The sequence below is a fragment of the Dromiciops gliroides genome, chromosome 4, assembly GCF_019393635.1.
Source record: "Dromiciops gliroides isolate mDroGli1 chromosome 4, mDroGli1.pri, whole genome shotgun sequence".
Classification (NCBI taxonomy): Eukaryota; Metazoa; Chordata; class Mammalia; order Microbiotheria; family Microbiotheriidae; genus Dromiciops; species Dromiciops gliroides.
The window spans coordinates 145,472,679-145,499,318 of NC_057864.1; the positions used below are offsets into that span (position 1 = coordinate 145,472,679).

Below are 26,640 nucleotides of genomic sequence, written 5' to 3' on the forward strand. Positions count from 1 at the left end.
TTAAAAATATTCTTTTGTCATCTTTTTGTCAAGACTTATACAGGATATACAAGCCTTCATAGAAAATCTTGGACATGAATGTGCAGCAAATACTGTCACAGAAAAGTAAGTATGTTTAATAGGTTTTTTCACATCTTAACACAAATGGGAAATTGTTTCTTTATTATTATAAAATGACATCTTTGTTCAGTGGGGAAATATTTACTAGTTAGAGAGAAATAAGATTTAATTCAATTAACATTAGTAAGCACTTGTTTAAACCAGCTTTCAAAAACTCATTTAAATGTTCTATTCTTTGAAAACTGTTTTTCTTGGTGCTATTGCCGATCATGTATAATTTCAGGACCATAACCATTGCACTTCTCAATGCCCAGAATGAAAAAAAAAAGATTGGCTTCAGAAGATTTTTAGCCCCTTTAGAATATACTGAAATTATATATTCTTTAGATTTTCTTTGTTATAAAAATTTACAGGGGCAGCTAGGTGGCACAGTGGATAGAGCACTGGCCCTGGATTTAGGAGGACCTGAGTTCAAATTCGTCTGTCTGAGGCTGACACCTACCACCTTGACACCTACCAACTGTGTGACCCTGGGCAAGTCACTTAACCCCCGTTGCCCTGCCCCCCCCCAAATAAAAAAATTACAGAAGGCATAGCTAACTGATTAATACATATCAAACAAAATCTAGTTACTCTGAAACAATTTAAATGACTTTATCTTTGATTAGATCTAATTTCTCTTATCCATCCTGTGGACTCAGCCTTGTAAAAGGTTCGGGATAGTATTTTCATATTTTATGACTAATTATTCTCTTAAATTTCTGACACTCATCTTCTTTACATGTTTTTTGAAATTTATTGTATCCCCTAAAAGAGAACAGAATTGTACTATTCATTTTTATTTCTGTTTGTGAAAACTTATAATGAATTTCACCATTCTTCACTTTTCTTTATAAAACCAAAAGTTATAGTCATTAAAATATATTATTTTGAAAGATATTACCAGGTACATGGTAGAGTATCTGCCATTATTCATGGAACTAAATTTATCCACTTTTGGGGAAGAGTTTGTTTTAAACAAGAGAGAGCTTCTAGAACAGGGGTTCTTAATCTGAGGCCCCCAACTCTCAAGGATTCATGGATAGATTTCAGGGAGTCAGTAACCTTGCATGGGGAAAAGCATTCCACCTTTATTATAATAACCTAACTGAAATTTAGAATTTCCTTCAATTATGAATTAAAAACCAAAACAACACAACTTTTTTTTCCCTCTGAGATGGTGTCTGTAGATTTCACCTGACTGTCAAAGAGATCTATGACTCAAAAAAGGTTAAGAACTCTTGTAGTACAACATAGCATATGTAACATTTTCTAGCTAACTTCAAGTGATATCCTCCTTTATATTAGAACAGTCAGAGATGTGGAAATTCATTCAATTAACTGCCAGTCATTTTTGTTAAGGTGGTTTATAATAGCTCTGCTTCTCTTAGTTTTTTCAAATATACTGTAAAGTAGTAAAAGATATAGGCCCCCCCTTTGCCAGATATACCTTATATTTTTTAATATAGAAAAAATACTTGCCATTGTGTGATATTTGACATTTATTCCAATTGTTACTTGAGAAAAGAGGTATTTGTAATCTTGAGTACAGTCTGCTTTTTTTAATAAAGGTTTTATTACTTGACTATGATAATCAGATGTGCTCTCCTCGCTATGTGAAGGTGATACTACTTGTCCAATATCAGTTAAGTATGAATGTTGAATAAGAATAGGTGTAAGGTGGATTTATGTTGATCCATTCATACTCTCTGGAGAGTTCCCCCAAATGATAGAAATTTGATTCTTTTTATCTTCAATGTTAAGCAGTAATGAAAAATTCTTTTTTATTAAATTTGGGACATTTAACTTAATATCATTTATTTCATGAAGCTTTTAAAATACTGTTTTGATAAAATAGTTTCATTTGTTTACTGCACATTCAGGATATATTGAATTCAATACATATGTTTTCCAGTACTAACAGAGATGACCATTATGTGAGAGTTTGCGCTATCAAATTCCTTTGTTTATTGGATGGATCAAATATTTCCCACAAGATGTTTATAGAAGATCTTGCAATCAAGCTACTAGATAAAGTAAAGATTTTACTTTATTTTACCTTTTAGATTACTTAAAAATAATCTTTGTTTTTATTAAAATACTAACAATATAATGTTATATTAGCCCAGCATGTTCAATCAGGAGGTGCATTATTCTTTTTGCATGAACAGAAAGAAAATTTCAGTATTTTGGGAAAAAAAAAACTTCTAAAATCAAAAGAAGTTAGCTTTAGTATTTATTTTTAAATATTTAGGTTCACCATTAGTGTAGTTATTGAGTTAGGCAAAATTGTTCTTTTGAACCTAGTTTTTATATCAAAAAAACAGACAGCATAAATGTAGAGGTATTGTCTTAATCCCTGGGTTGTTGATTTTTAGAAAACTGCATCAGAATTTACTTCTGCATGAATTCTCGGTATATTACATGATGACAATTTCCATTAAAATAATCAGTGTAGCTAAAGTGGGCAAATTTCTTGAAACTTCTCAGCTCTGGGTGCTTTGCGAATAAGTATAAGATCTTGTGAAAGAAAAGGTAGTGAAGACGCACAAAGCTGGCTTCCATTTCACCCTTTAAATGGTTTATTGGACAGAGATGCATTCATAGCAACATTTGGGTCCTGTGGTTTTGAAGTCATTGCTCAGAGAGGTAAATTCCATTATATATTACTCTCTGTCCTACACCTTATCGTAAAGCTAACTTGGCTGTCTTGCTCTTCTTTGCAGTTAGCACTCTTTATCTTTTGTGTTTTTGCTCTTTGCATTGCTCACCCCTGATACTTAGGATATATTCCTTCACCTCCATCCCAGAGAATCCTTTATTTCCTTCAAGACTCTGGCTAATTACCACCTTCCACATGAAGCTTTTCCTGATCCCTCAACTGCTAGTGCCCCTTCTCCATAAACCACCTTGTATAGTCTTTTTTGTTAAAAATAGAGAATTTTATTTTTGCTTTTGTATTTCCAGTGCCAGGGTCTGGAATATAGTAGGCACTTAACAAATACTAGTTTATTGATTGAGTGCTGTGAAATTTGTTTAGAAAGATAGGTTAGAATGAGACTGTGGAGAACTTTAAATGCCAAAAGAATTTGTATTTGATCCTAGAAGCATTAAGAAACTATTAAAATTTCTTGATCAAGGGAGTAACACAGTCAGACCTATTTTAGGATTATCAATTTGGCAGGTTATATACAGAATGAATTGGAGAAGGGAAATACGGAAAGAAAGGAGGTCAATTAGACACCTTTTCAGTAGTTTAGGTGAGAGGTGTTAGGCCTGAACATGGTGACCATGTGGATGGAGAGGAAAAGATGATATAGAGGTAGAATGAACAGTACTTGGCATCTGATTGAAAATGGAAGTGAGGGAGAGTGAAGAATTGAGGATGATTTCAACCTGGGTACTGGATGCTAACCTGGGTTACTGCAAAGATCTCAACAAATATAGGGAAGTTACAGTGTACAATACAAATGGCAAAAACATAGTCCCTGCCCTCAGCTGATTCTTAAAGAAAGATTAACATTTAACAAGATTTGAAAGGGCATTGTAAACTTGTGACAAGAAGAATAATTTACATTCTTGAGTGAAAGACCCAAGTGAAATATATGAGGAGTTGAGTTCAGACTGAGTCTCTTCCCTTCTCTATGTGTATCCTCTCCCCTTTCCTTGTCTCTTCCATGCATATCCTTCCTTTGTACCTCATTAAAAAAGTTTTATTATTATTTTTTTGGTTTTTATACCACTTTCCATATTTTTCCTTTTGTTTTTCTTTTATTTTTCCCCATCTGCCTTGTGTTTTCTTTTTGTCCTCTACCACCTCTTCTTCCTCTGCACACCTTAGATCATTCATGCCTTGAGCTACGGTGGTAGTTAAAAAAAATCACTAGACAGAAAGAGTGGTTGGGAATTTGCCACAGACTAGCTTTTTGATCTTGAAAAAGTTGGGTTTTTGTTTGTTTTTAACTTTTCTGGGCTTGATTTTCATTTGTAAAATGAAGTTTGATTGAGTGGTCCCTAAAGTCTCTTCACTGTGTTCTCATTCCTTTCCCTTTAATTATCAATAATATGGAGTTAAGGCATATTTTAAAGTAATTTATTTCATTTAAGAAATAAAGTTTTATTCCTTTTTTGAATTTTAGAAGCAGATAAGTTGAACTTCTGTATTTACCTGTTTAAAAAAAAATGAAAAAAAAAGTCCTATACTTAGTTGCCTTTTTCTTTTTCTTTTTTTTGTCCCTCATTTGATTTCCCTCTCCCTCCTCCCCCCTTTTCCTTTCTGGGGTAGTTACACATGAATTTTTTTTCCAAATGGTGGTGGTAGGCTCGATGTGTTTAGAGTTATATTGTTACCAGTTTATGCTCTAGCAAATTGCATTTGTAGCTTTGATCACAAACCACGTAAGTGCATTTTTACATTTAGCATTGTACTGTAATAGACTTAGCTCTTCTCAGCAATACGATTCAAGACAATTCCAAAAGATTACTGATGGAAAATGCTCTCCTCATCCAGAGAAAGATGTGTAGAATCTGAATACAGATTGAAGCATACTATTTTTACTTTTTTGTTGTTTTTTTCTTTCTTGAGGTTTTTCTATTCTGATTCTTGTTTTACAATATGTCAAATATAGAAATATGTTTAACATGATTGTATATATATAACGTATATCAGATTGGTTGCTGTCTTGGGGAGGGGGGAAATAAGGGAGGGAGAGAGAAATATTTAGAACTATTAAAATTGAAAAAAACAACAGTGTTATTACATGAAAATTGAATTTCTTTTCAGGATGAGCTGGTATCCAGATCTAGAACACGCTATTATGTGAATTCTTTGCAACACAGAGTTAAAAATAGAGTGTGGCAGACTCTACTTGTACTCTTCCCCAAATTTGACCAGGTATAACTTTCATCACATACATATAATTAAAAGTAATTTACCTTTTTCATTAAGAGATTATTCTGTTAAAAAAATGCTTGATACTTTTAAAGGAAAGTAAGGAATACATGTTTATATCAAGCTTTATAATTAAAATTGATTAGAAGATGCATTTTATGAAGAAAGGTACTGGCCTAATAACTTCTTCACTAGGATGATAGGTTTCATAGAAATAGATTGATAGATGGACTAAATAGCATAACCAGTACCTCTTTTATATTTTATTATCTGGTAATAACTTAACTCATAAAAATACAAATGCAAGCACTGAAGAAATTAACAAAAATTTATGTTCGGGGGGGGGGGGGCAGCTAGGTGGCTCAGTGGATAGAGCACTGGCCCTGGATTCAGGAGAACCTGAGTTCAAACCCAGCCTCAGACACTTGACACTTACTAGCTGTGTGACCCTGGGTAAGTCACTTAACCTTCATTGCCCCCCCCCCCCCCCAATTATGTTTGAAAATATGGATTAGGTTTGAAACACTCAGAAAGGAAAAAGGCATATCCAGACAGCTTGGATGCTTTCTTTGTTAAGAGTATCAGAAGGCATGGGACATGTGGACCTGGCAAGTACTAAATTAAATTACCCTACACCCCACCCTGCCATCCAGTTAGTGATGATGGGAGTCATTTCAAAATGAGTTGTCTTTGTCTATTAACTATTGTAGTTAGAGCAAAGGTAAAACAGTTTCAAATTAGATGAAAGAATAAAGAGGAGAGGCTGGTAGAATATTTTGAATAGTATTTTTGCCTTATAAAACTAGAAAGCTGTCAAAACAAAAATAATAGATTTAGAAAGTTTGGCATGAGACCTAGCTTAGCCACACTCAGAAATATTCTGTCTGGAGGACACAAATAGAAAGTGTAATATTTTTTGTACTTCTATAATTGTAAACATCAGTAATAAGGATCCAAATAGGATAGTTCATCTAACACTTTTGAGACCTCAGTGCAGTGTGCTATAGATGGATTTTAAAATGGTGCTGAAAAAGAAATTTGGAAGAGCAGTTGGTTCAAACACACTGAGGCAATCTGTGCTGGAGGCAATGTAATCTTGAAGGTGTTGAGGGAATATTTTACAAGATAACTTAGGGAATAATCACAAAATGATGGGCGGAAAAATCACAGACAGCATATTGTCTTCAGTCTTCAATTTTAGGAATTTTTAACTGCTAACCCATATCTTTTCTTTTTATAAAACTTTTATGTGAATGATCTAAAGATATATTGAGGATATCATGAAAGTATAAGAAGGAAACAATCAGGCTTTCAAAATAAATTTTCTGTAGCAAACCATAGTTTTCAGTAACAAAAACCACTAAAAAGTACAGAGAATGAGTGATTCTCCTGTATTTGTTAATTATCCCCCCCCCCCAAAAAAAAAAGCATTTGGCTTGTTAGTTCAAAATGCTACTTTTAGACATCTCTCCTCCAACAAAGAGCTTCTCATACATATGGTAAGATCATGCAAGATTTCTTATTAAAAAGAAGTAGAGAAATTACTCTGTTAAAGGATTTTTTTTTAGCACCAAGTGAAGAATATAACAGGTGGACATGTTCTCTCAAGATGTTCACTTCTTTTTTTTTCTTTTCTTTTCTTTCTTTCTTTTTTTCTTTTTTTTGGTGGGACAATGAGGGTTAGTGACTTCCCCAGGGGCACACAGCTAGTGTCAAGTGTCTGAGGCTGGATTTGAACTCAGGTCCTCCTGAATCCAGGGCTGGTGCTTTATCCACTGTGTCACCTAGCTGCCCCCAAGATGTTCACTTCTTAAATGGAGTATGTCCTAGGCAAGATCCAAATGGAAAAGGGATACCTAGACATGGGTGGCTCAGATGTACTTTTTGGATGACATGTCAATCAAATCAAACCCCTAGAACATTATAGGGTCTTCTTAGGGAGATACATGTTTACTCAAGAAATTAGTCTAATAATCCATCAAGCAAAACGTAATGGATATGGATAAAAAATGTCTTTTGTCCAGACTGCAAATTGGATGGCCAGTTCATTGAGTCCCACATATATTGGTATCTATGACAGGCACTACAATTGAATGGTTAATTGGGCCCAGAACTCAAGAAAAAGTTGAGAGCAGGAGCAGGATGTATTTAATTTGGGAAATAATATAATACATTCAATAATTCAAAACTGCCCCCTGGCACAAAAAACCCACTTTAAAAAAAAACCCACAAATGTTTTAGCAAGTATTCTATAGGATTGTGAATTTTAAGATATTACAATTTCTGAAGAGCCAAAGTTGCCAGTATCATGAAGTTCAACTTAACTTGTGCATTTTGGACACAGGTAGGTTAAATATATATTTCTGCAAGTTCTTTCTTAAGCCTTAACATTCTCACTCATTAACTCTTTCCCCCACCAGGTACTATGGTCTGTCAGGGCTGCACAAGCTGATCCATGGTCTTGTAATAGAACTAAACTCTACAAACTTCGCCCACACGACTCCTTGCCACAGAAAATCAAAAGGCAGAAGCTTTCCCTAGTAGGGTTCACAGCATGGCAGTGTTATGTACTACAACAAAGTTCAGCTAGAGAACTGAAGAATAAAGGGAAGTGGGGCAGCATACCAATGTATGTGGTATTTCACTTATACTGAGGAAAAGACCCCAGCATTCAGCTGGGGCCAGCTCTATCCCCCAGAAGTCACTTGGGGCAGAGACTGAGGCCAGTGAACCATGAAGTGTTCAGTGGGGGAAGATTCTGAGACAGATTTAAGGTCTATCTTTTGGGGTAACAGTCATCAAAAAGGAAGAGTCAGAAAATGAGAAATAAAAAAAAAACATAGACACTGAACATAAGCAGATGAAACAAAAAGATGAAAATGACAGAAAGGAATATGGCCTTCAGATCAGTTAACTGAGTCTAAACTTCTTTGAATAAATATTGCAAGTCAAAGGAAAATGAATCAATTCCGGATGAGGCAGAGAACCCTATGGATTACCAAGAGAATATGGAACTATAGCGACATGTTCCCAAATGACATAAAAGAGAAATAAGAATTTTGAAAGCAGAATTTAGGTCCCGCACAACAGAAATAATTGACAGAATAGAGAAACTCAAATACACAGCAGAAAACCTTACTAAAGAATTAGTAGAACTGATGGAATACAAATACAAAGAGGTGAAGGATCATTTGGTAACAGAAACAAAAAAACCAATAACCTTAGAACAAAGATTGATGAACAAATATCAGGCACACTCTTTCATATCAAGTTACTTTTTAATTGAGAGTATTATAAATCACCATGTGAACTTGATTAATTTGTAAAAGGCAGCTCCCAGTGTGTAGTTGATTTAAATAATTTAGTAACTTCTAAAATTATTGACATGGGGGTTAAGGTACTATGGCAACTATATAAAAACTTGAGCCAAAATAAAAACATTGTTATTATTGTACTTAGGATTGATGATAACTTTTAGGATTTCTGAATTTCCTTATCCATTGTTTTCCTTTGTTTGCTAAAACATTTTAGAAAATTCATGATAAACTAATACAATTATAGGGTTTTTTGTTTATTTTTTATTTTTTGCTTAAATTTTTAATGTGCAAGAAATGATTTTTCTTTAGGGGAATAACTGATTTTGTGAATTTTTTTTTACTTAGAACTTCTTGGATCAGATTATTGGCAGGATTTTTGAAGCAGGATTTGTCAATAACCAGGCATCCATAAAATATTTAATAGAATGGATTATTATTTTGATTCTTCATAAATTTCCTCAGTTTCTTCCAAAGTTCTGGAATTGCTTTTGTTATGTAAGTAAATGAAATTTTCATGTTTTGTTTAGAGTTTTACTCAGTGGACCCATGTTTCATATTCCATAGTAAAATGTTTGATGAATTCAACTTTGAATTTGGTGTACTACTTTATGAATAAGTGAATGGAAGATGTGAAAAAGAGAATAGGAATAGAGTTAACTTATTCTGTTGCCATTTAGTATTGTTCGGGAGAGATTTTACTAAAACAAACAGAAATATGAAATGGCTTTGGTAAATATTAACTAGTAATCAGAATGGATTGGGTACTCTATGTCTAGATATCTATATCTACATCTAGAACTATATACACAGACACACACATGATATACACACACACACATAGACAAGCCCTCTAATTTGTTATTGTGACATATTCAAACCATTTAAAGTATTTATGTAAAGATTAGAGAGGCAGTGTGCCAGCCATCCTTAGAGTCATGAAACTTGGTTCCAATTCTTGCCTCTGACATGTGCCAGTGATAGGACCATGGACAGATTGTGACAAACTTCTGAGTGGCCCTATAGCTATATTCTATGTCTCTAAGTTCTAGACTTGCTAATTTGCACTGTTGGAGTTAGTTTCCACATTGGGAGTGCCTTATACTCATGAATTTACAGAGCTAGACTCCCCCAAATACAAAGATTAGTGACTTTATGATTGAAGAACTCTTAGAAAAAATAGTGGAAAATATTCCTATATTCCTATATCTGTCTTGTGCTTGCTGTGAATTTTTTTGTATGGATTCTCTTATGTCCTCCAATCTATGACCATTCCAAAATGCAGTAACTTTCTAATTTGTCCACCTGTGTATAGTCATCCCCCTTTAATCCATCCTATATACCATCACCATTGCCTTCATCTTTTAAAAATACATCTTTATATGTCTTCACTGTCCCCAGACCTTTAATAACAAACCCCTCCACTGTGCCCCATGAAGCTCATATAGCATAGCAGAACCAAGTCCCTCTATAGTCTCAATCAAATAGAACTTTAATCTTTGCCTTTCTTGCTCCCCTGCTGGAATCCTTCTGCTTTTTGTGGATACAGCCCATGCTTTTCCACAGTTGGTCTTTGATCCATTCCCATCTTTCAGAATAGTCAGCTCTGCTCCTTTGCCTTCAAACCAAACCCTACCTTTGTTTCATTGTCAGGTTTAAGTTATTTTTCCTCTGAAACTTTATCAAACCATTCTAGTCCACAGTGATTTAGCATTCTCTTCTTGACCAGTCATTTGACAGCATTCATTCATATACTACTTATATTGTAACTCTTGTATTATTATTTTTAACATTTCATGATTTTATAACCATGTCTCCCTGGCTAGTATATGGACTTCTCAAGGTTAGGGATCGTGTCATATATTTAATTATTTGTATCCTTCACAATGCATTGGACTTGCTCAATGCTAATTGATTGATTCTTTTTCTCTAGGGTGAAGAAAAACTCAAAATGACTATTTGTACATTTTTGTCAGTTTTGTCACATTTGGATATTATTATTCAGAATATATCTGAGATGGTAAGTTTAAAATGTTTAAGGTAGAAAACGATACATTTTACATGTAGATAATTTTTTTTTTTTGGTGGGGCAATGAGGGTTAAGTGGCTTGCCCAGGGTCACACAGCTAGTGTCAAGTGTCTGAGGGTGGATTTGAACTCAGATTCTCCTGAATCCAGAGCCAGTGCTTTATCCACTGCGCCACCTAGCTGCCCCTTCCATCATTTTTTAACCATTTTGCTCAGGTGGTAACAGATAATGATTTGTGTCTAAATTTGAAGATTCTCTTTGTCCTTTCTTCCAGAAACCAGTTTTAAAACAAGCTCTTACTGTCGTACTCCAGTGGTGTTTCAACCATAATTTTAGTGTTCGACTTTATGCTTTATTAGCTCTTAAGAAAATCTGGGCTATGTGCAAAACTTTGCATGTAGAGGAGTTTGATGCTTTGACTTCTGTTATAGAATCCAGCCTTCATCAAGTGGAAAATATGCATGGAGCAGGGTATGTAAAATTTTGTAATTAGTGCTTTCAGTTTATATCTCTTACGATTAAGCTATAAGATGATATTCATCCTCTAATGCTTTTGTCAGATTGTAGCTGTTTGGTTTTCCTTTATTTTAATGTTGTATTGGACTATGGAGATATTAAAGCCATTTAGTAAATTCTAATCTTTCTAGGTTAATGATAATTTTATTTAAATTGAGCCTGATCTTTATTTTTTAAATTAACTTTTGTTAATTTTATATTTCTAAATTGTTTAGGTTTTGTATCATTTTAAGATGAATTTTCAGAAATAATTACTGTGAGATTTATATGAAGGTAATAACCAATTTCAGGTTGTTGTGTTTTGGGGTTTTTTTTTTTTGCATAAAATACCATTATGCAGGTCTGGAACATAGGGATTTGTATGAGTTAGGTTTATTTTGGTCTTATGTGTTAGACTTTCCTTTCCTATTTCTGGTGCTGCTAAATACTTGTTGACTGGTTATAGAAATAATAAGAATTCTAGCAAATACTTATCAGATCATAGGATTTAGAGATAAATAGGATCTTGGAAATCATTGAATCTAACTGGCTTATTTTGCTGCTGAGGAAACTGAGACTCAAATAAGTGAAGAACTTTGTGTGAAGTCATTTTAGTAATAGGTAGCAGGTTGAGAATTAAAGCCTAAATCTTCTGACTCCAATTTCAGTGTTGCCTTTACTATGCTTCTCTCTATACATCATTGAAGTGATTAATTAGACTTCCTAAGTCTCCTTTTATAATTAACTTGAGAATGCTGAAAGGTTTATTAATTTCCAGAGGCCTGGAAAATGAATGTAGGTTATTATATTAAAAGTGCTGATTATTTACAGTTAAAGCATTAAAAGAAATGGCTTGGCATAGTAAATTGAGAGCTTGTCTTGGAGCCAAGATCACATATCTAGCGTGTGACTGAGCAAGTCACTTAAGTCCTATAAGCAGCTAAGACTAAATTAAAGAAAAGGTGCTGATCTGCATTTGTGAAGGAATTTCCTCATCTATATTTCCCATCACCAATGAAATAAAAGGTCCAGGAAAAAAATTGTGTGTGTGTGTGTGTATAGCATATGTATATATCTCATCAACAACAACAATAATTTACATTTATGTAGTCCTTTTGCATGAGAATTTGAAGGAATAAATTTTATTAGTACTGGAAGTGTAGGTAGCAGGTAGGAAATTTGAAACAGAATTTCGTGAACTAGTGATGTACTAGTATTATGGTTTTAATCATAAGAAAGGGAGATACTTAAGGAGTCAGTCCATAAACATTTATTAAGCATCTACTATGTGTCAGGCACTATGCTAAGTGTAAGGGATACAAAGACAGGCAAAAGACAGTGCCTTTTCTAAGGACCTTACAATATAACAGGGGAGACAACAAGGAAACACATATGTACAAATAAGCTATTTGCAGGATAAATACGAAATAATTAAGAGTTAGAATGCACTAAAATTAGGAGGGATTTGGAAAGGCTTCCTATAGAAAATGGGATTTTAGTTGGGACTTAAAAGAAGCCTGAGAAGGCAATAGGAAGGTCAGGAGGGAGATGAATCTAGGTATGAGGAACATCAATAGAAAAAACTTAGAGCTGAGAAATGGAGTGTCTTTCTTTGCAAGAACATCAAGTTTGGTGTTATTATATTGAAGAATACATGAGGGGCAGGGTTCCTGTCTGTAAGAAGACTGGAAAGATTGGGGAAGAAGTACAGGTTTTGAAGTGCTTTGAACATCAAAATAGGATTTATAATTGATCCTAGAGGTAGTAGGGAGCCACTGAAATTTATAGCTTTTAATAGCTGAATGGAGGATGGACTAGCGTGGAGAAAGGCCTGTAGCAGGCAGATCAACCATGATGCTGTTGCTGTATTCTAACTGTGACGTAGTTGGGCTTTGCATGAGGGGTGGTAACAGTGTCAGAGTAGAGAAGGCAGTGTGTATAGGACATGTTAAGAAGTTAAAATCAAGTTAGGATGACACCTAGGTTGTAAGCCTGAATGACTGAGAGAAGTTAGAAAGGTAAAAGTCAGAAATAAGAGAGAGTTTGTGAGGGTAGTGAGAATGAGTTCATTTTTGGACATGCTGAATTTAAGATTTCTGCAAGACATCCATTTTGAGATGTCTAATAGGCAGTTGGAGATGTGAAGCTGGAGGTCTACAGAGAGGTTAAATATAGGAATCATCTTCATTAAGAAGATAATTGAATTCATAGGAGATCTGGTGAGATCACTAATTGAAATAGTGTAGAGGGAGAAGAGAAGAGATAAAAGCCCAGGACAGAGTCCTGTGGGACACCCAGCATCTGAGATTAGTGGGTGTGACTTGGATGAGGACCCAGCAAAGGAGACTGAGAAGAAGCATTGCAGTAAGTCATAGAAGAATAGGGATGGGCTTGTGTGCTTAACAGCTGTGGTGACAATCCAGCTTGTCTCGTCCTATCCTGTGTTTTCTATATCAATTAAGCCCCCATGGGTCCTTTTCTGTAAACCCCCCCCCCCCCAAAAAAAAAAAAAGAATAGGGATGAAAAGGTTTGAAAGAGCTCTTGTGATGGGTAGAATAGCAAGTTAATTGAGGAAGTATAAAAGGATTTCCTTGCTAAAGTGAGGGCCTAATTGAAGTTACATCAATCAATAGTGGACCCCTTCAGCATGGTTTAATCTTTCTCCAGTTTTACTCAGCGGCACATGTGCAGGAGCAAATACAGCCAATAATGAGAGTGATTCAAGCAATCAGTGCTTGGCACTGAACTCATTGTATTTGGACCATATTTTCTTAGCATTTCACAAAAATGCTTTCACTGAATGAGGACTAATTTCATCTAAGAAATGGCAACATTTCTGTCTTTCACAAAACCATGCTTGAAGACAGTGACCATTATTGGCACCCAGTGTCTCTTCTATCACATTATAAATAACTCATTTAATTTAGTACCATGAAAAATTTGTCCTTTAAGACAAACTTCTTTCTTTGCTGTATCACACAGCACTTTATAAATTAAATTATTTCCCTTCACTACTAGGAAATAGATAAGTTTAGCACTTAATTGCAGTAATTTATCATTTGTGTTAGCAGCTAAGATCTATTTCTGTGATCCTTTTCTTTTGCATCTGTTTAATTTTTCTTTTAATTGACTTGTTTTAAATGTTGTTAAGCTTTATTTGGTTTTTTTTTTTGGAAGTGAGCCTGTAAATCCTAAATAAGTGATTTGATTGAGATCCCCCAACAAGGAAATTGAAGAATTAGATCATGGATAGTCTCTTGAAAATAAGGCTTCATTATATTTCAGTCCCTATTTAGAACTCAAAAGGAACAAATTAACATTTGCTCCATATAATTTCAGTTTTTCTTAATAAGAAACATGGTGGAAAATTAGCCATCTTCATGTATAAAAGACAGTATAGATATCTGAGAGTCTTGGTTTTCTAAGTGTGATCAACTAAGTCAAGACTTAATAAAGTATTATTTTTGTTTTTTCTTGAGTCTTTTTTAAAAAATATGTAATTCTATTAGTTAATTATTTACTTTTCAAACTCTCTGGTATTGCCTAAAGAAGAGCAATGAATTCAGAATCAGAGGATCCAGGTATAAAACCTGGTTCTGCCCCTTAAAATACTACTACCTGCATGGGTTTGGGAAGTCACTTCACCATTTCATTTTTGTCATTTGTAAAAATGAAGATTTGGCCTCATGGTGACCCCTAAATACTTTCCAGCTTGAAAATCTGTGATCCATTTCCTTTCTCCTATTCCCATTTAGAATATATTTTGTGATAACTTTTGGTGAGCTTATTTCCACAAATAGATTTGGATAAACTTTATATGATAAGGCCAATTAGGTCTGAGAACAAGTAGACTAAAGTAAAAGTTGACTTTTAAAAATTATATTTGTTCTAAAGTTTCCATAGTTTTTTCTTTCTCTTTGGTGGTCATGGTAGGCGTTAAAGCTAAGTAGAAGCATTTGAGGTAGCTGGGGCTTTCCATATTGACTTCTCAAAACTCCCATTTTTAGTCACATTCTTGATTTTAAGAAACAAGGTATCCACTCATCTGACAATTATCTGGAATAAGTGTTCATTTGTTCTCTTCAAATATGGGACATTTTAAAATTTACATTGGAAAAATTTTTAGTTTTTCCCTTCCAGATATATCAACCAGAATCTGGCCTAACTATTCTTTTAAAATGATCTCTTACCTATTGTGAAATTGTTTCTTGTAGTAGTAGAGTTTTTTCACTCTCTTTTGATTCTTCTTTTTAGTTGGAGATAGGTGTGAGGTTGGTTAGAAAGGGTTGATTGCCATACTAGATTCTTTTATTAGCATAACTGCTGACTCATCTATGACCTTGAAAATGGAATTTCATCTTCTTGGTCTTATTTCCTTTTCAGGGGTGTTATAAGATTGAGTAAAAAGGATTTTTAATTATTTTAGAGAAATGTGCTATGTAACTCTAAAGTTAGAATGATGAAATATGTGGTAGCTCTTTAAGTTCTCTAATTTATTTTTACTCCAACTAGAGTTGTAAAACTCAACCTTTTCTCACAGTATTGTATATATTTTTTAAAATTCTCAGGAATGCCAAAAAGAATTGGCAAAGAATTCAAGAACATTTCTTTTTTGCAACATTTCATCCACTTAAGGATTATAGCCTAGAGGTAAGCATAGAATATCATTCTAAAATTTTATTTGCTATTCCCTTATCATTAACATTTTCTTCTTTTGTTGTCATGATCATTGAAAGGAGAGAATTAGGTTAAAATGCTTTTCCCCTGTTTGCAAGCATCGCCTTAGATTTTAAAGTTCTTTTAATTTTATTTCTTGTCATTTTGTAGATGACATGCTTGCACTCCACTATTTAGTAGTGAAAATTGGCTAGTCATTTTCACTTTTTGTTTCTTAGGCAGTGTCTGGCTTGTAAACACTGGAAGGGAATATTTAACTCTAAACAGAAATCTGTTCTGACATTAAAAGGAAATGAGGGAAAACATTTGTGCAGGTGAGATTTTGTTGTAATGAAGCCCATTATGATGAAAGAACATAGAGTTCAGTCCTTTTTTAAACTGTATTTTTCGGTTTCTGGTTGACTGAAATTCTATAGGAAATTCTAGAGCAAAAATTTTTAGTAAATTATTTGGTAGTACTGGAATTTAGTTGATAAAATTTTAAATACAGGAAAGAAAACCTCCAACATTTTTCTTGAAAACCAACTAAAAATGACAACACAGTATTAAACACCAGAAAATGACATAAATGACATGCCTTTTCTCATTTTAATACTATAACATAGTAATATTCTAGTTTTGAATTTTAAACTTTTGACTTTTGTGTTTTTATTTTTATTTTATTTTTGTTCATTTTTGTTTTGTTTTGTTTTGGTGGGGCAATGGGGGTTAAGTGACTTGCCCAGGGTCACACAGCTAGTGTCAAGTGTCTGAAGCTGGATTTGAACTCAGGTCCTCCTGAATCCAGGGCCGGTGCTTTATCCACCTAGCTACCCCGCCCATATTTTTAAATTCACCAATGGGTGCTATGGCATGTACTTTGGATCTTAATTACTGGAAATATTGGCCCAATTTTAGTTCTTTTATTAAAAATAGGAAGCATTTATTTAAAAAGTAAACAAACCAACAACATTCTCTGCTCTGTGTTCTTTCTTTCAAGTCCACAATGTTTTGACATTTTTCTGAAGGATTATATTGTCTTTTGTCAACAGTCTTCTGGACTGCCTCCCTTGTTTATCTCTCTTTAATCCTTTTCTCCTACAATCTCCTGTTATGTTTTTTTCCTCCTTTCCTTTCCTTTCCATTCCTCACATAAATTCTGTGAGTTGAATATATAAATATGATTAGGTGTCAAGTTACAAAATAATTCTCTTCCTCTCTACCCCTTCTTCCCCCTCAAAAGAGAAAGATATAATGGATGAGAAAAGGAAATATGATTTTCCATTAAATGTTTTCTATGTGTGTTATGACATTTTAAATTCTAAGCCCTTTGAGGACAGGGATTTTTACCTGAGTTAGTGCTTAGTATTTTGGGTGCTTAATAAATGGCAAATAACGTAATTATGCCAACTAGATCTTCCTCATGTTTGGTGCCTGTGAACAATATTTTAAAGCATATGAAGGTTTAAATAGTTTGCATTTTAGCTGTGTACTCTTAAAGCTTTGCTAAGTAAGAATATTCCTTTTTTAGTCTTTAATAAAATAATAAAACAAATTGTTATTAATAAAATTCTGTTTTTTACTATTTTTTTCCCCTGTGGTAGATAATACACTAAGAGAACTACCATTAGTTTTCAATGATTCAGGAATTTATTGTTTAATTTTTGTATTACCAAGACCTTTCTTATACTTCTCATTTTGTAAATTTATGGCTTTACTTAGACACTCTTTTTCAGAAGGGGAAGAGGAGAGGAAACACATTTTTAAAAAATATTATTCATTGTGGTAAAAGATTTGGTGAAGAAAGAGCTTGAAACTAATAGTTTAAATGAAACTTTTATATTTACTGGATTAGGCACTTTTAAAAATGAAAAAAGTTGAAGACATGGTCCCTATCCTCAAGTAATTTATAATGTACTTACAGAGTACAAGATATACATACGGAAAACAACTAGACAATGGATTAGGCTAAGGCTGTATATATTGTATGTATGTGTATGTTTAGAGTATGCTTATAATCTGGCATACTATATACATAATTAAACTGACTATATAGAAATTCATAGAGCTGTTATTATGCCTTCCATTTGTTTGCTTAAGGAAAGAAATTAAAATTTGTGAACAATTGTTTTTTCAGACCATATTTTATACCTTTCCACGCCTTTCAGAACTTGTTGAAGATGAGTGGATCGCCATTGGTAAATTCATAAAATTCACTGACATTCCGATAGATCCAGCATTTCAGTGGTACCTTTCTCAAACTGAACTTTGTGAACTAAAACCAAGTGACTGGTCTCAGCAAGATATAGGTAAAATATGGTTATTTTTGTCTTCCTTTTACTGTTGTTTTGGATCCATTTTGCTGATTTGTTAATAAATATACCTGGATGTTTTTTCACCTCCCTACCCCAGTGAATTTCAGTCTTCTACTTAGAGAAAAGATATTTAAGATATATCTATGAATTTTAGTCAGCAGGGAATCCATAATGTCACAACCTATAAGTAAAACCTTTCAATGTTCAGTTAAACCCATTGACTTTTATTTGAAGAATTATTAATTTTTTTTTGTTTATTTTTTTGTGGGGCAATGGGGATTAAGTGATTTGCCCAAGATTACACAGCTAATAAGTGTCAAGTATCTGTGGCCGGATTTGAACTCAGGTACTCCTGAATCCAGGGCTTTTGCTTTATCCACTGTGCCACCTAGCTGCCCCCCCGAATTGTTAAAATTTGACATTCATTGAGGGCCTATGACATGATAAAGTATTGAAGGTAGGTTAAGGGATAATTCCTACCACACAATCTAAATTACATAGAGTAGTAATGTAGTAAGTCAGAACAGAAAGTTAACAGGAATGTGCTCAAGGAAGGAGACACTGAAACACATTAAAAGACACATGCATATATGCATATATACATATATGCACATGCATATGTACACATGTGTACATACACACGTTCATGTGTATAAACTCTGTAATCCTAAAAATGCTATATGAAGGTAAGTTATATTCAAGAAAGTTCATTTCTGTGGACTTCTGTCCAAAAGAAAGGACAATCTAAATGAACTACTTCCTGACAACTTCTCCAGCTTTGCCTCTTTATTCAAAACTTGCAGAGGCTAGAATATTATAACAGGACAGATTAAAGACAATATCTATGTCCTGCTTTAATAAAAATCTATATAAAAAAATTTGAACATAACTATACAATGGATTTTTCAAAGGTTTCTTTACTGAGCAAAGGTATCTATTGTGCCTTTAAGTATCAGGTTACTACCTAAGTACATATAAAATGAAGATTTGTGAGAACCTTTTCCAGGACTATTAATTAAAGCACACCTGTAATTAGAATCAGTATTGAATTAATGTTTAAAATACAACTCTGATCGAATCTATTGTTACCTTTTGGTTTAACATCACTTTCATTTCCCAGTGTACCTCCCTCTCTTTTCCCCTTCCCTTTTCCTCTTCCCAGAGAGCTATCCCTTACAACTAAAAATAAAAAAGAGGGGAAATGTTGGCTTAAAAAATAAATGAACTAACAAAACACATGACAAATATTTTTATGTATTTCATTAAATATTTCCAAATTATATGTACATTTTTTTCAACATTCATTTTTTAAAAATTTTGAGTTCTAAATTCTCTTCCTCCCTCCTTTGCCCCATTCTTGAGAAGGAAAACAATTTGATATTACTTATACATATAAAATCACACAAAACACATTTCCATATTAGCCACCAGCCCTGGATTCAGGAGTACCAGGATTCAAATCTGGCCTCAGACACTTAACACTTACTAGCTTACTCTGGGCAAGTCACTTAACTCTCATTGCCCCATTAAAAAATAAAAATTATTTATTTAAAGTTTTGAGTCCCAAATTCTAACCTCTCATTCCCTCCCTCCCTTCCCTACCCCCTTCTTGAGGTAGTAAGCAATAAGATATAGGTTATACATGTGCAATTATCCAAAACGTTACCATATTAATCATTTTATATAAAAAGACTCAAGTAAAAAAAAAAGAAAATGCAAAATAGCATGCTTCAGTCTGTTCGGTCAATATCTGTTCTTTCTCTGGAGGTGCATAGTAAGCTTCATCATTCGTCCTTTGGGATTGTCTTGGATTATTGTACTGCTGAGAGTAGTTAAGTCATTCACAATTGCTCATAGAACAATAATGCTATCACTGTGCACAGTGTTCTCCTGGTTCTGTTCACTTCACTATACATCAGTTTATATTAGTCTTTCTAGGTTTTTCTGAAATCGTCCTGCTTGTCATTTCTTATAGCACAATAATATGTTATTTTTTTTGCTGATTCTTCGGGATTCTTTTTTTTTTTTAGTGGGGCAATGAGGGTTAAGTGACTTGCCTAGGGTCACACAGCTAGTAAGTGTCAAATGTTTGAGGCTGGATTTGAACTTAGGTCTTCCTGAATCCAGGGCTGGTACTTTATCCACTGTACTACCTAGCTGCCTGGGATTGTCTAAGTAAATCATCATATAATCAGAAATCTTTAGGCCTTTTATTTCTGTTGTCTTTTTGCTGTTGCTCATGTTTTCTAGAACCAAATCAGATAACGTAAGGAAAGGGAACATTCTTACTTTATTTCTTTCTTTATTGGGATATTGTGTGTTATCTCTCCAGTGCATAGAAAGTTAGCTTTCACTTGTAGATCTTTTTATCATATTAAAAAATGTCCTTCCATTAGTATGGTATGGTAGGTTCAATTAGCTTAAATGTATTGTACCTCATCAAAGATCTTTATTTTGCATTGTGTTGATCTAATCATGTGATTTTTGCATTTATTAAAAGATAATAGCATTGTTTCCCTAATTTCGAACCATACTTGCATCCCCAGTATAAATCCATTTTGATGAGATCTAGTGAATAATTTTTAAGAAATAAATTGCTGCAATTTTTTTGGCCAGGATTTTGTTTTTAAAATTTCAATTAACATTCATTAATGATATTAACTCAAACAATTATTTTGGATCATCTTGATTTTTTTTCTCCCTAGGTTCCAGTTCAATTGAGGGAGACAACCAGTCAGAATGGATTGATGTTCAAAAGAAGATGATTCCTTGGAAAAATAATGTTCCTGATTTAGAACTCGATCTGGTATTTCAGGATCGTGCTGCTAAACTTGGAAAATCCATTAGTAGATTGATTGTAGTAGCTTCACTCATTGATAAGCCAACCAATTTAGGAGGTAATATAGTTTTATAGATTGGTTCCTTGACTCTCTCAACCCTGGGAATTTTTATTAACTTATAAAATTTTTACTGGCTCTTGTTAAATTTACTGATGTTATAAGATGATACATTTGATGTCTTTATAATATATGGGTTTCTGACCCTTGAGAGAAAGGAAAAAGATCTAGAGATACACCCTTAATTCAGTATTTGCAGTATGCTTTTATATTGTTTATATTATAATATTTATCCCATTTTTAAAAAGCATTTTCAAAAGAGTCAAACAAATAAGTGATTATAAAAGCAAGAACCTTTACTTGGCATGGTGGGCCCTAAACAAGGAAAAGTTTATGGCATAAGGTAGAAACACAGAAGTTATTATAGAGCCACAAGGGAAAGATACAGTGTTGCTGGATGTGTTCAGGTCATGGCATGGAGGAGGAAGAAAATTCAAGGATACTCCTGTGGAGAAGTTGTTCCTCAGTCTTGATGCTCAGAATTTCAGCTATAGGCAACTGCTTATCAATGTAGGAAGTGGCTATTGGCATCTCAGTTCCTTAATCATGACAGTAACTAGCACTTCCTGCTCTTTCTCTTTCCTGCAATCATCCCCCCAAAATAACTGCTCTTGCTGCTGCTTCTGCAACAGCCAATACCTCCAAGATTAGTGCTGGAGCTGGAAGCTAGCATCTTCAGAACAGAAGTCATATGCTCACACATCACATGCATACTAGGACAGCCCACACTTGGCTGGCTTAATGCAGATTATTTACCTTTTTTTTTTTTTTGAGACAGTTGGGGTTAAGTGACTTGCCCAAGGTCACACAGCTAGTGTCAAGTATCTGGGGCTGAATTTGAATTCAGGTCCTCCTGAATCCAGGGCTGGTGCTTTATCCACAGCACCACCTAGCTTGCCCCCCTTAATGCAGATTAACTACTGAGATAATAATGAAACAGGGAAGTTGAATAATTTTATGGGTAGGGACAAGGTCTTGCTACGTTGTACCCTATTTGTTTTCCCCGCCTCTGATGTGACAGACAGAGAGGTAGGTGCCACTTACTGGTTGCATGGGAGAAGGAAGTTTCCACATGCACATTTCAGAAAAGAGAGTTTTAGCTAAAACAGAAAGCTTGTTACTAGAAAGACTAGGTCTAAGGAAGACTAAGCATACTAAACTAAACATATCCAAGGGGGAATTCATTACATTTCTCCCTAAATCCACCCTCTTATCTTCTTAGCTTACTCACTCAATTTTATATGCAGTCAGTAGTCAAGTCTTCTCTCTTCCACCACTGCAGCATCTCTAGGATCTGATATACCAAAACTACCCTACTCTAGGCCCTCACCAACTCTCACCTGGAATAGTGCAATGGTTTCCTCATTGATCTCCCTACCTTAAGTTCATCCCCTTTACAATGCCCCACTTATTTGCCACATTGATATATTTTAGAGAACATATTTCACCAAGTCATTCCTCTGTTCAGTAAACTTCTGTGGCTGTTCCCTTCATGTTTAAAATAGAATCTCTGGCACACAAAACCCATCGTGATCCACTTTTTTCCCCAAGCTGATTACACATTACTCTCCCTTACATACTTCACAGTTGAATCACATTGTCCTGTTGATTGTTCCCTATACATGAGATTTCATGTCCTTTCTCTGAGGTGCCTTTGCATGGGCTAGATCCATGTCTACAATGCACTCCCTCCCAGCTTTGCTTCTTGGGATCCATAGATTTTTTTAAAAGGCTTATTTCACATTCGTCTCTGTCAATCTTTTTATGATTCTACCTGTTCTTAGTCTCCTCCCTCCCCTCCATCACAAGGTGTTTATTATATATATAGTCTGTACTCACTCCTTGTACCCTCTCCTGCCCCCCACCCCCCTCCTTGAATGTTAATTCCCTAAAGGTAGGGGCTATGTTGCTTTTCTATTTTTATCCCAGCATTTAGTATATACCCGGTACATAGTAGACACTTAATTGCATGATGACTGAAAAACTGGTAGGGTTATGGTGCTTTTTGGGACCACCACAATATAACAGGTAGTAGGCCTCAGTTCCTTCCCTGCTACTTGTAATAGTATTTTTCAGCCTCCCTAGAAATTTTTTTTTAATTTCACTGTAGTTTTCCTCCCTTCTCACTGACGACATGGTTTAATTAGAAACTTTTTCTTCCCCATTTACTCCTTGTTTTTCTTAAGTCACAGATTTTAAAATATTTGTCATCCCAAGTTCTCCACTAAAATTCTCATCATGGTGTGAAAGTAATCCGAAGTTCTCAAGTACTCTGGTAGTAGAATGAAGGTCCCACCAAGCTTGAAAAGCTTCAGATAAACACCTAGTGACCCATTAATCTATCTGCTAAGATCTGTGGTAGGTGCTAGAAATACAAATGAAAAGAATGAAACTCCCTGTTTTCAATGAGCTTATATTCTAATGTGGAGATCAGTCATATTAAAATATATACAGCAAAAGTATAAAGTTAATAAAAATAGTTAAATATATGGGTAGTTTGGGAGGGAGGACCCTAGCTACTGTGATCAGGAAAAGCTTCATGCATTAGATTAGATTGTGCCTGTGCTATATCTTTTTTTTGGTTTGGATTTTTTTTTTTTTTGGCGGGCAATGGGGGTTAAGTGACTTGCCCAGGGTCACACGGCTAGTAAGTGTCTGAGGTTGGATTTGAACTCAGGTACTCCTGAATCCAAGGCTGGTGCTTTATCCACTATGCCACCTAGCCGCCCCTGTGCTGTATCTTAAAGGAAGAGAGTACTCAGTGAGGTCTAGGTAAAAAAGGAGTGCATTCTAGTCATGGGGGGCAGCCAATGCCAAGGCAAGTTGGGAGATATGTAGTAAATTGGGTGAGGAACGGAGAGAAGGCTGGTTTGACTGGATTGCACAGTATAAGAAGGGGGAGTAATGACCAGTAAGACTGGAAAGATAACTAAGCTAAGCAGAGGAGTTTATATTTCATTTTAGAGGCAGTAAGAAGCCACTGGAGTTGATTAAGTAAGAATGTCACATGGTCAGATCTGTGCTTAAGGAGAATCACTCTGGCAGCAGTGTATAGGATGAACTGGAAAGATGAAAGACTTAAGGCATGGATCCAATTATGGAGGTTTTTAGGTGAGAGATGATGAGGCCCTGACCTCAGGGTAGCTGAGTGAATGGAGAGAGGAGTTTAGATGCAAGCAAAGTTTTAAAGATAGAAACAAGACCTGGCAACTCATTGGTCATGAAGGGTGATGGAAAGGGAGGAGTCCTGATTGATGCAGAGATCCAGAATCTGAGAAACAAGCATGATGGTGATTGATGCCTTTGATAGAAATAGGAAAGTTTGGAAGAGGGAGAAGAGAGAAAGCTAAGTGTTGAGTTTTTAGGCATGTTAATGTGAACCATATCTGCTAACATTAAAGAGGCTACATCACCAGTTTGGCTTGCTGGGTGATACATTTTTTGGGACACAGCAGATCTCAAAGGCCAAGCCATGGTGGAATAGTCATCTGCATTGTTAAGAGGGAATACCCATACAGGCAAATTACAAATTCACAAAGGATTAAAGTAAGCCATTTGGTGTAAGATTAATGTAATTTTGACATTGTTTTTAATTTGGTTTTATAGGTTTGTGCCGGACCTGTGAAATATTTGGGGCCTCAGCTTTAGTAGTAGGTAGTCTTCATTGTATCAATGATAAACAGTTTCAGCATCTCAGTGTTTCTGCAGAACAGTGGCTTCCTCTGGTGGAGGTGAGTAAAGTAATTTACTATGTAATTGTCTTATTTGGAAATGTTTTGTAGTTCCCTTTTTTTAAAATAGTAAGTGAACCTTAAAATACTATACAGTAGGTAGTCACCACTTAGTTTCTCCTCCCTCATTTATTGTTATATTTTTTATTAGCCCAGTGTAGTTTTACTAAAATGAACCAATTATCTCATTACAAGTCAAACTCAGTGTATATAGCTAATGATTTTTTCACATTAATTTAATAAACAAAATATGGCTTACATCAATACTCTTTTTTTAATAATAAACATTTTTATTTATAGTTTTGAGTTCCAAATTTTACCCCTCCTTCCCTCCCTCCCTGAGGCGGTAAGCAATCCATGTGCAATTATGTAAAACACTACCATATTAGTAATTTTGTACAAGAAAACTTGAATGATAGAAAAAAAATGAGAGTGAAAAATAGCATGCTTCAGTATGTGTTCAGTCAATATCAGTTCTTTCTTTGGAGGTGGATAGAATGCTTCATCATTAGTCTTTTGGGATTGTCTTGGATCATTGTATTGCTGAAAATAGTTAATTAAATTCATAGTTCTTTATCAAACAATATTGCTGTCTCGGTGCATAATGTTCTCTTGGTTCTGTTGACTTCACTATGTATCAGTTCATACAAGTCTTTCCAGGCCTTTCTGAAATCATCCTGCTTGCCATTTCTCATAACACAATAATATTCCATCAGTCATGCCACAGCTGGTTTAGCCATTCTCCAATTGATGGGCATTACTTTGATTTTCAATTCTTAGCCACCACAAAAAGAGTCGCTATAAATATTTTTGTACAAATAGGTCTTTTTCTCTTTTTGGGGGATGTCTTTGGGATATAAACCCAGCAGTGTTATTGCTGGATCAAAGAGTAATGCACAGTTCTATAGCCCTTTGGGCATAGTTTCAAATTGCTCTCCAGAATGGTTGGACCTTTTCACAACTCCACTAATAGTTGATTAATGTCCCAGTTTTCCCACATCCCCTCCAATATCCACTATTTTCCTTTTTTTGTTATATTTGCCACTCTGATAGGTGTGAGGTGATACTTTCAAGTGATCTAGAGAATTTTTCATGATTGTAGATAGCTTTGATTTCTCTGTCTGAAATTGCCTGTTTATATCCTTTGATCATTTATCAATTGGGGAATGACTTGTATTTTCATAATTTGATTCAGTTCTCTATATATTAGAGAAATGAGGCCCTTTATTAGAGATAACTTGTTTCAAAAATTCTTTCTAAATTTTCTGCTTCCCTTTTTAGTTTTGTTTGTGCAAAAACTTTTAACTTTTAAATATAAAAATGATCTATTTTACATTTTGTTTTGTTCTATTTTCTTTGGTCCTAAATTCTTCCTCTGCCCATAAATTTGACAGATAAATGACTGCATGCTCTCTTAATTTGCTTATAGTATCATCCTTTATGCATAAATCATATACCCATTTTGACCTTATTTTAGGTACATGGTGTGAGATGTTGGTCTATATACCTAGTTTCTGCCATACTGTTTTCTAGTGTTTCCCAGCAGTTTTTGTCAAACAATGAGTTTTTGTTCCAAAAGCTTACATTTTGGGGTTTATCATTTTACTAGATTACAGTCATTTACTTGTCCATGTAATTTCTACCGATTTTATTCCACGATCCACCTCTTTTATTTCCTAGCCAGTACATATTGTTTGATATTACTGCTTTATAAGTCAGTTTGAGATGTGGTACTGCTAGAATACCATCTGCATTTTTTTCCTTGATTCCCTTGATATCCTTGATCATGTTTTTCCAGATGAATTTTATTATTTTTCTGTATCTATAAAATATTTTTTGAGTTTGATTGGTATAGCACTAAATAAATAAACTTAGGTAGGATTGTCATTTTTATTTTTATTTAGTGAGGCAATTGGGGTTAAGTGACTTGCCCAGGGTCACACAGCTAGTAAGTGTTGTGTCTGAAGTCGGCTTTGAACTCAGGTACTCCTCACTTCAGGGCCGGTGCTCTATCCACTGTACCACCTAGCTGCCCCGGATTGTCATTTTTATTATATTGGCTTGGTCTACCTATGAGCAATTAATACTTTTCCAGTTTTTTATATCTGACTTTGTGTGAAGTGTTCTATAGTTCTGGTCTATAGTTCCTGGGTTTGTCTTGGCAGGTAGACTCCCAAGTATTTTATATTGTCTACAGTTATTTTAAATGAAA

At 34.6% G+C, this 26,640-nt stretch overlaps 1 protein-coding gene across 4 annotated transcripts in view; it reads left to right on the forward strand.

The window, feature by feature from the left end:
- TARBP1 (TAR (HIV-1) RNA binding protein 1) overlaps window positions 1-26,640 on the forward strand; it is a 72,282-nt gene that overhangs the window by 44,130 nt on the left and 1,512 nt on the right. For all 4 annotated transcript variants that reach the window (XM_044000389.1, XM_044000390.1, XM_044000391.1 and 1 more), the window contains 10 exons: window positions 34-105; window positions 2,015-2,135; window positions 4,883-4,993; window positions 8,653-8,802; window positions 10,238-10,324; window positions 10,608-10,804; window positions 15,398-15,479; window positions 17,623-17,794; window positions 20,506-20,697; window positions 24,304-24,428. In XM_044000389.1, the coding sequence (XP_043856324.1) occupies window positions 34-105; window positions 2,015-2,135; window positions 4,883-4,993; window positions 8,653-8,802; window positions 10,238-10,324; window positions 10,608-10,804; window positions 15,398-15,479; window positions 17,623-17,794; window positions 20,506-20,697; window positions 24,304-24,428 (1,309 nt within the window). The remainder of the gene's footprint in view (window positions 1-33; window positions 106-2,014; window positions 2,136-4,882; window positions 4,994-8,652; window positions 8,803-10,237; window positions 10,325-10,607; window positions 10,805-15,397; window positions 15,480-17,622; window positions 17,795-20,505; window positions 20,698-24,303; window positions 24,429-26,640) is intronic.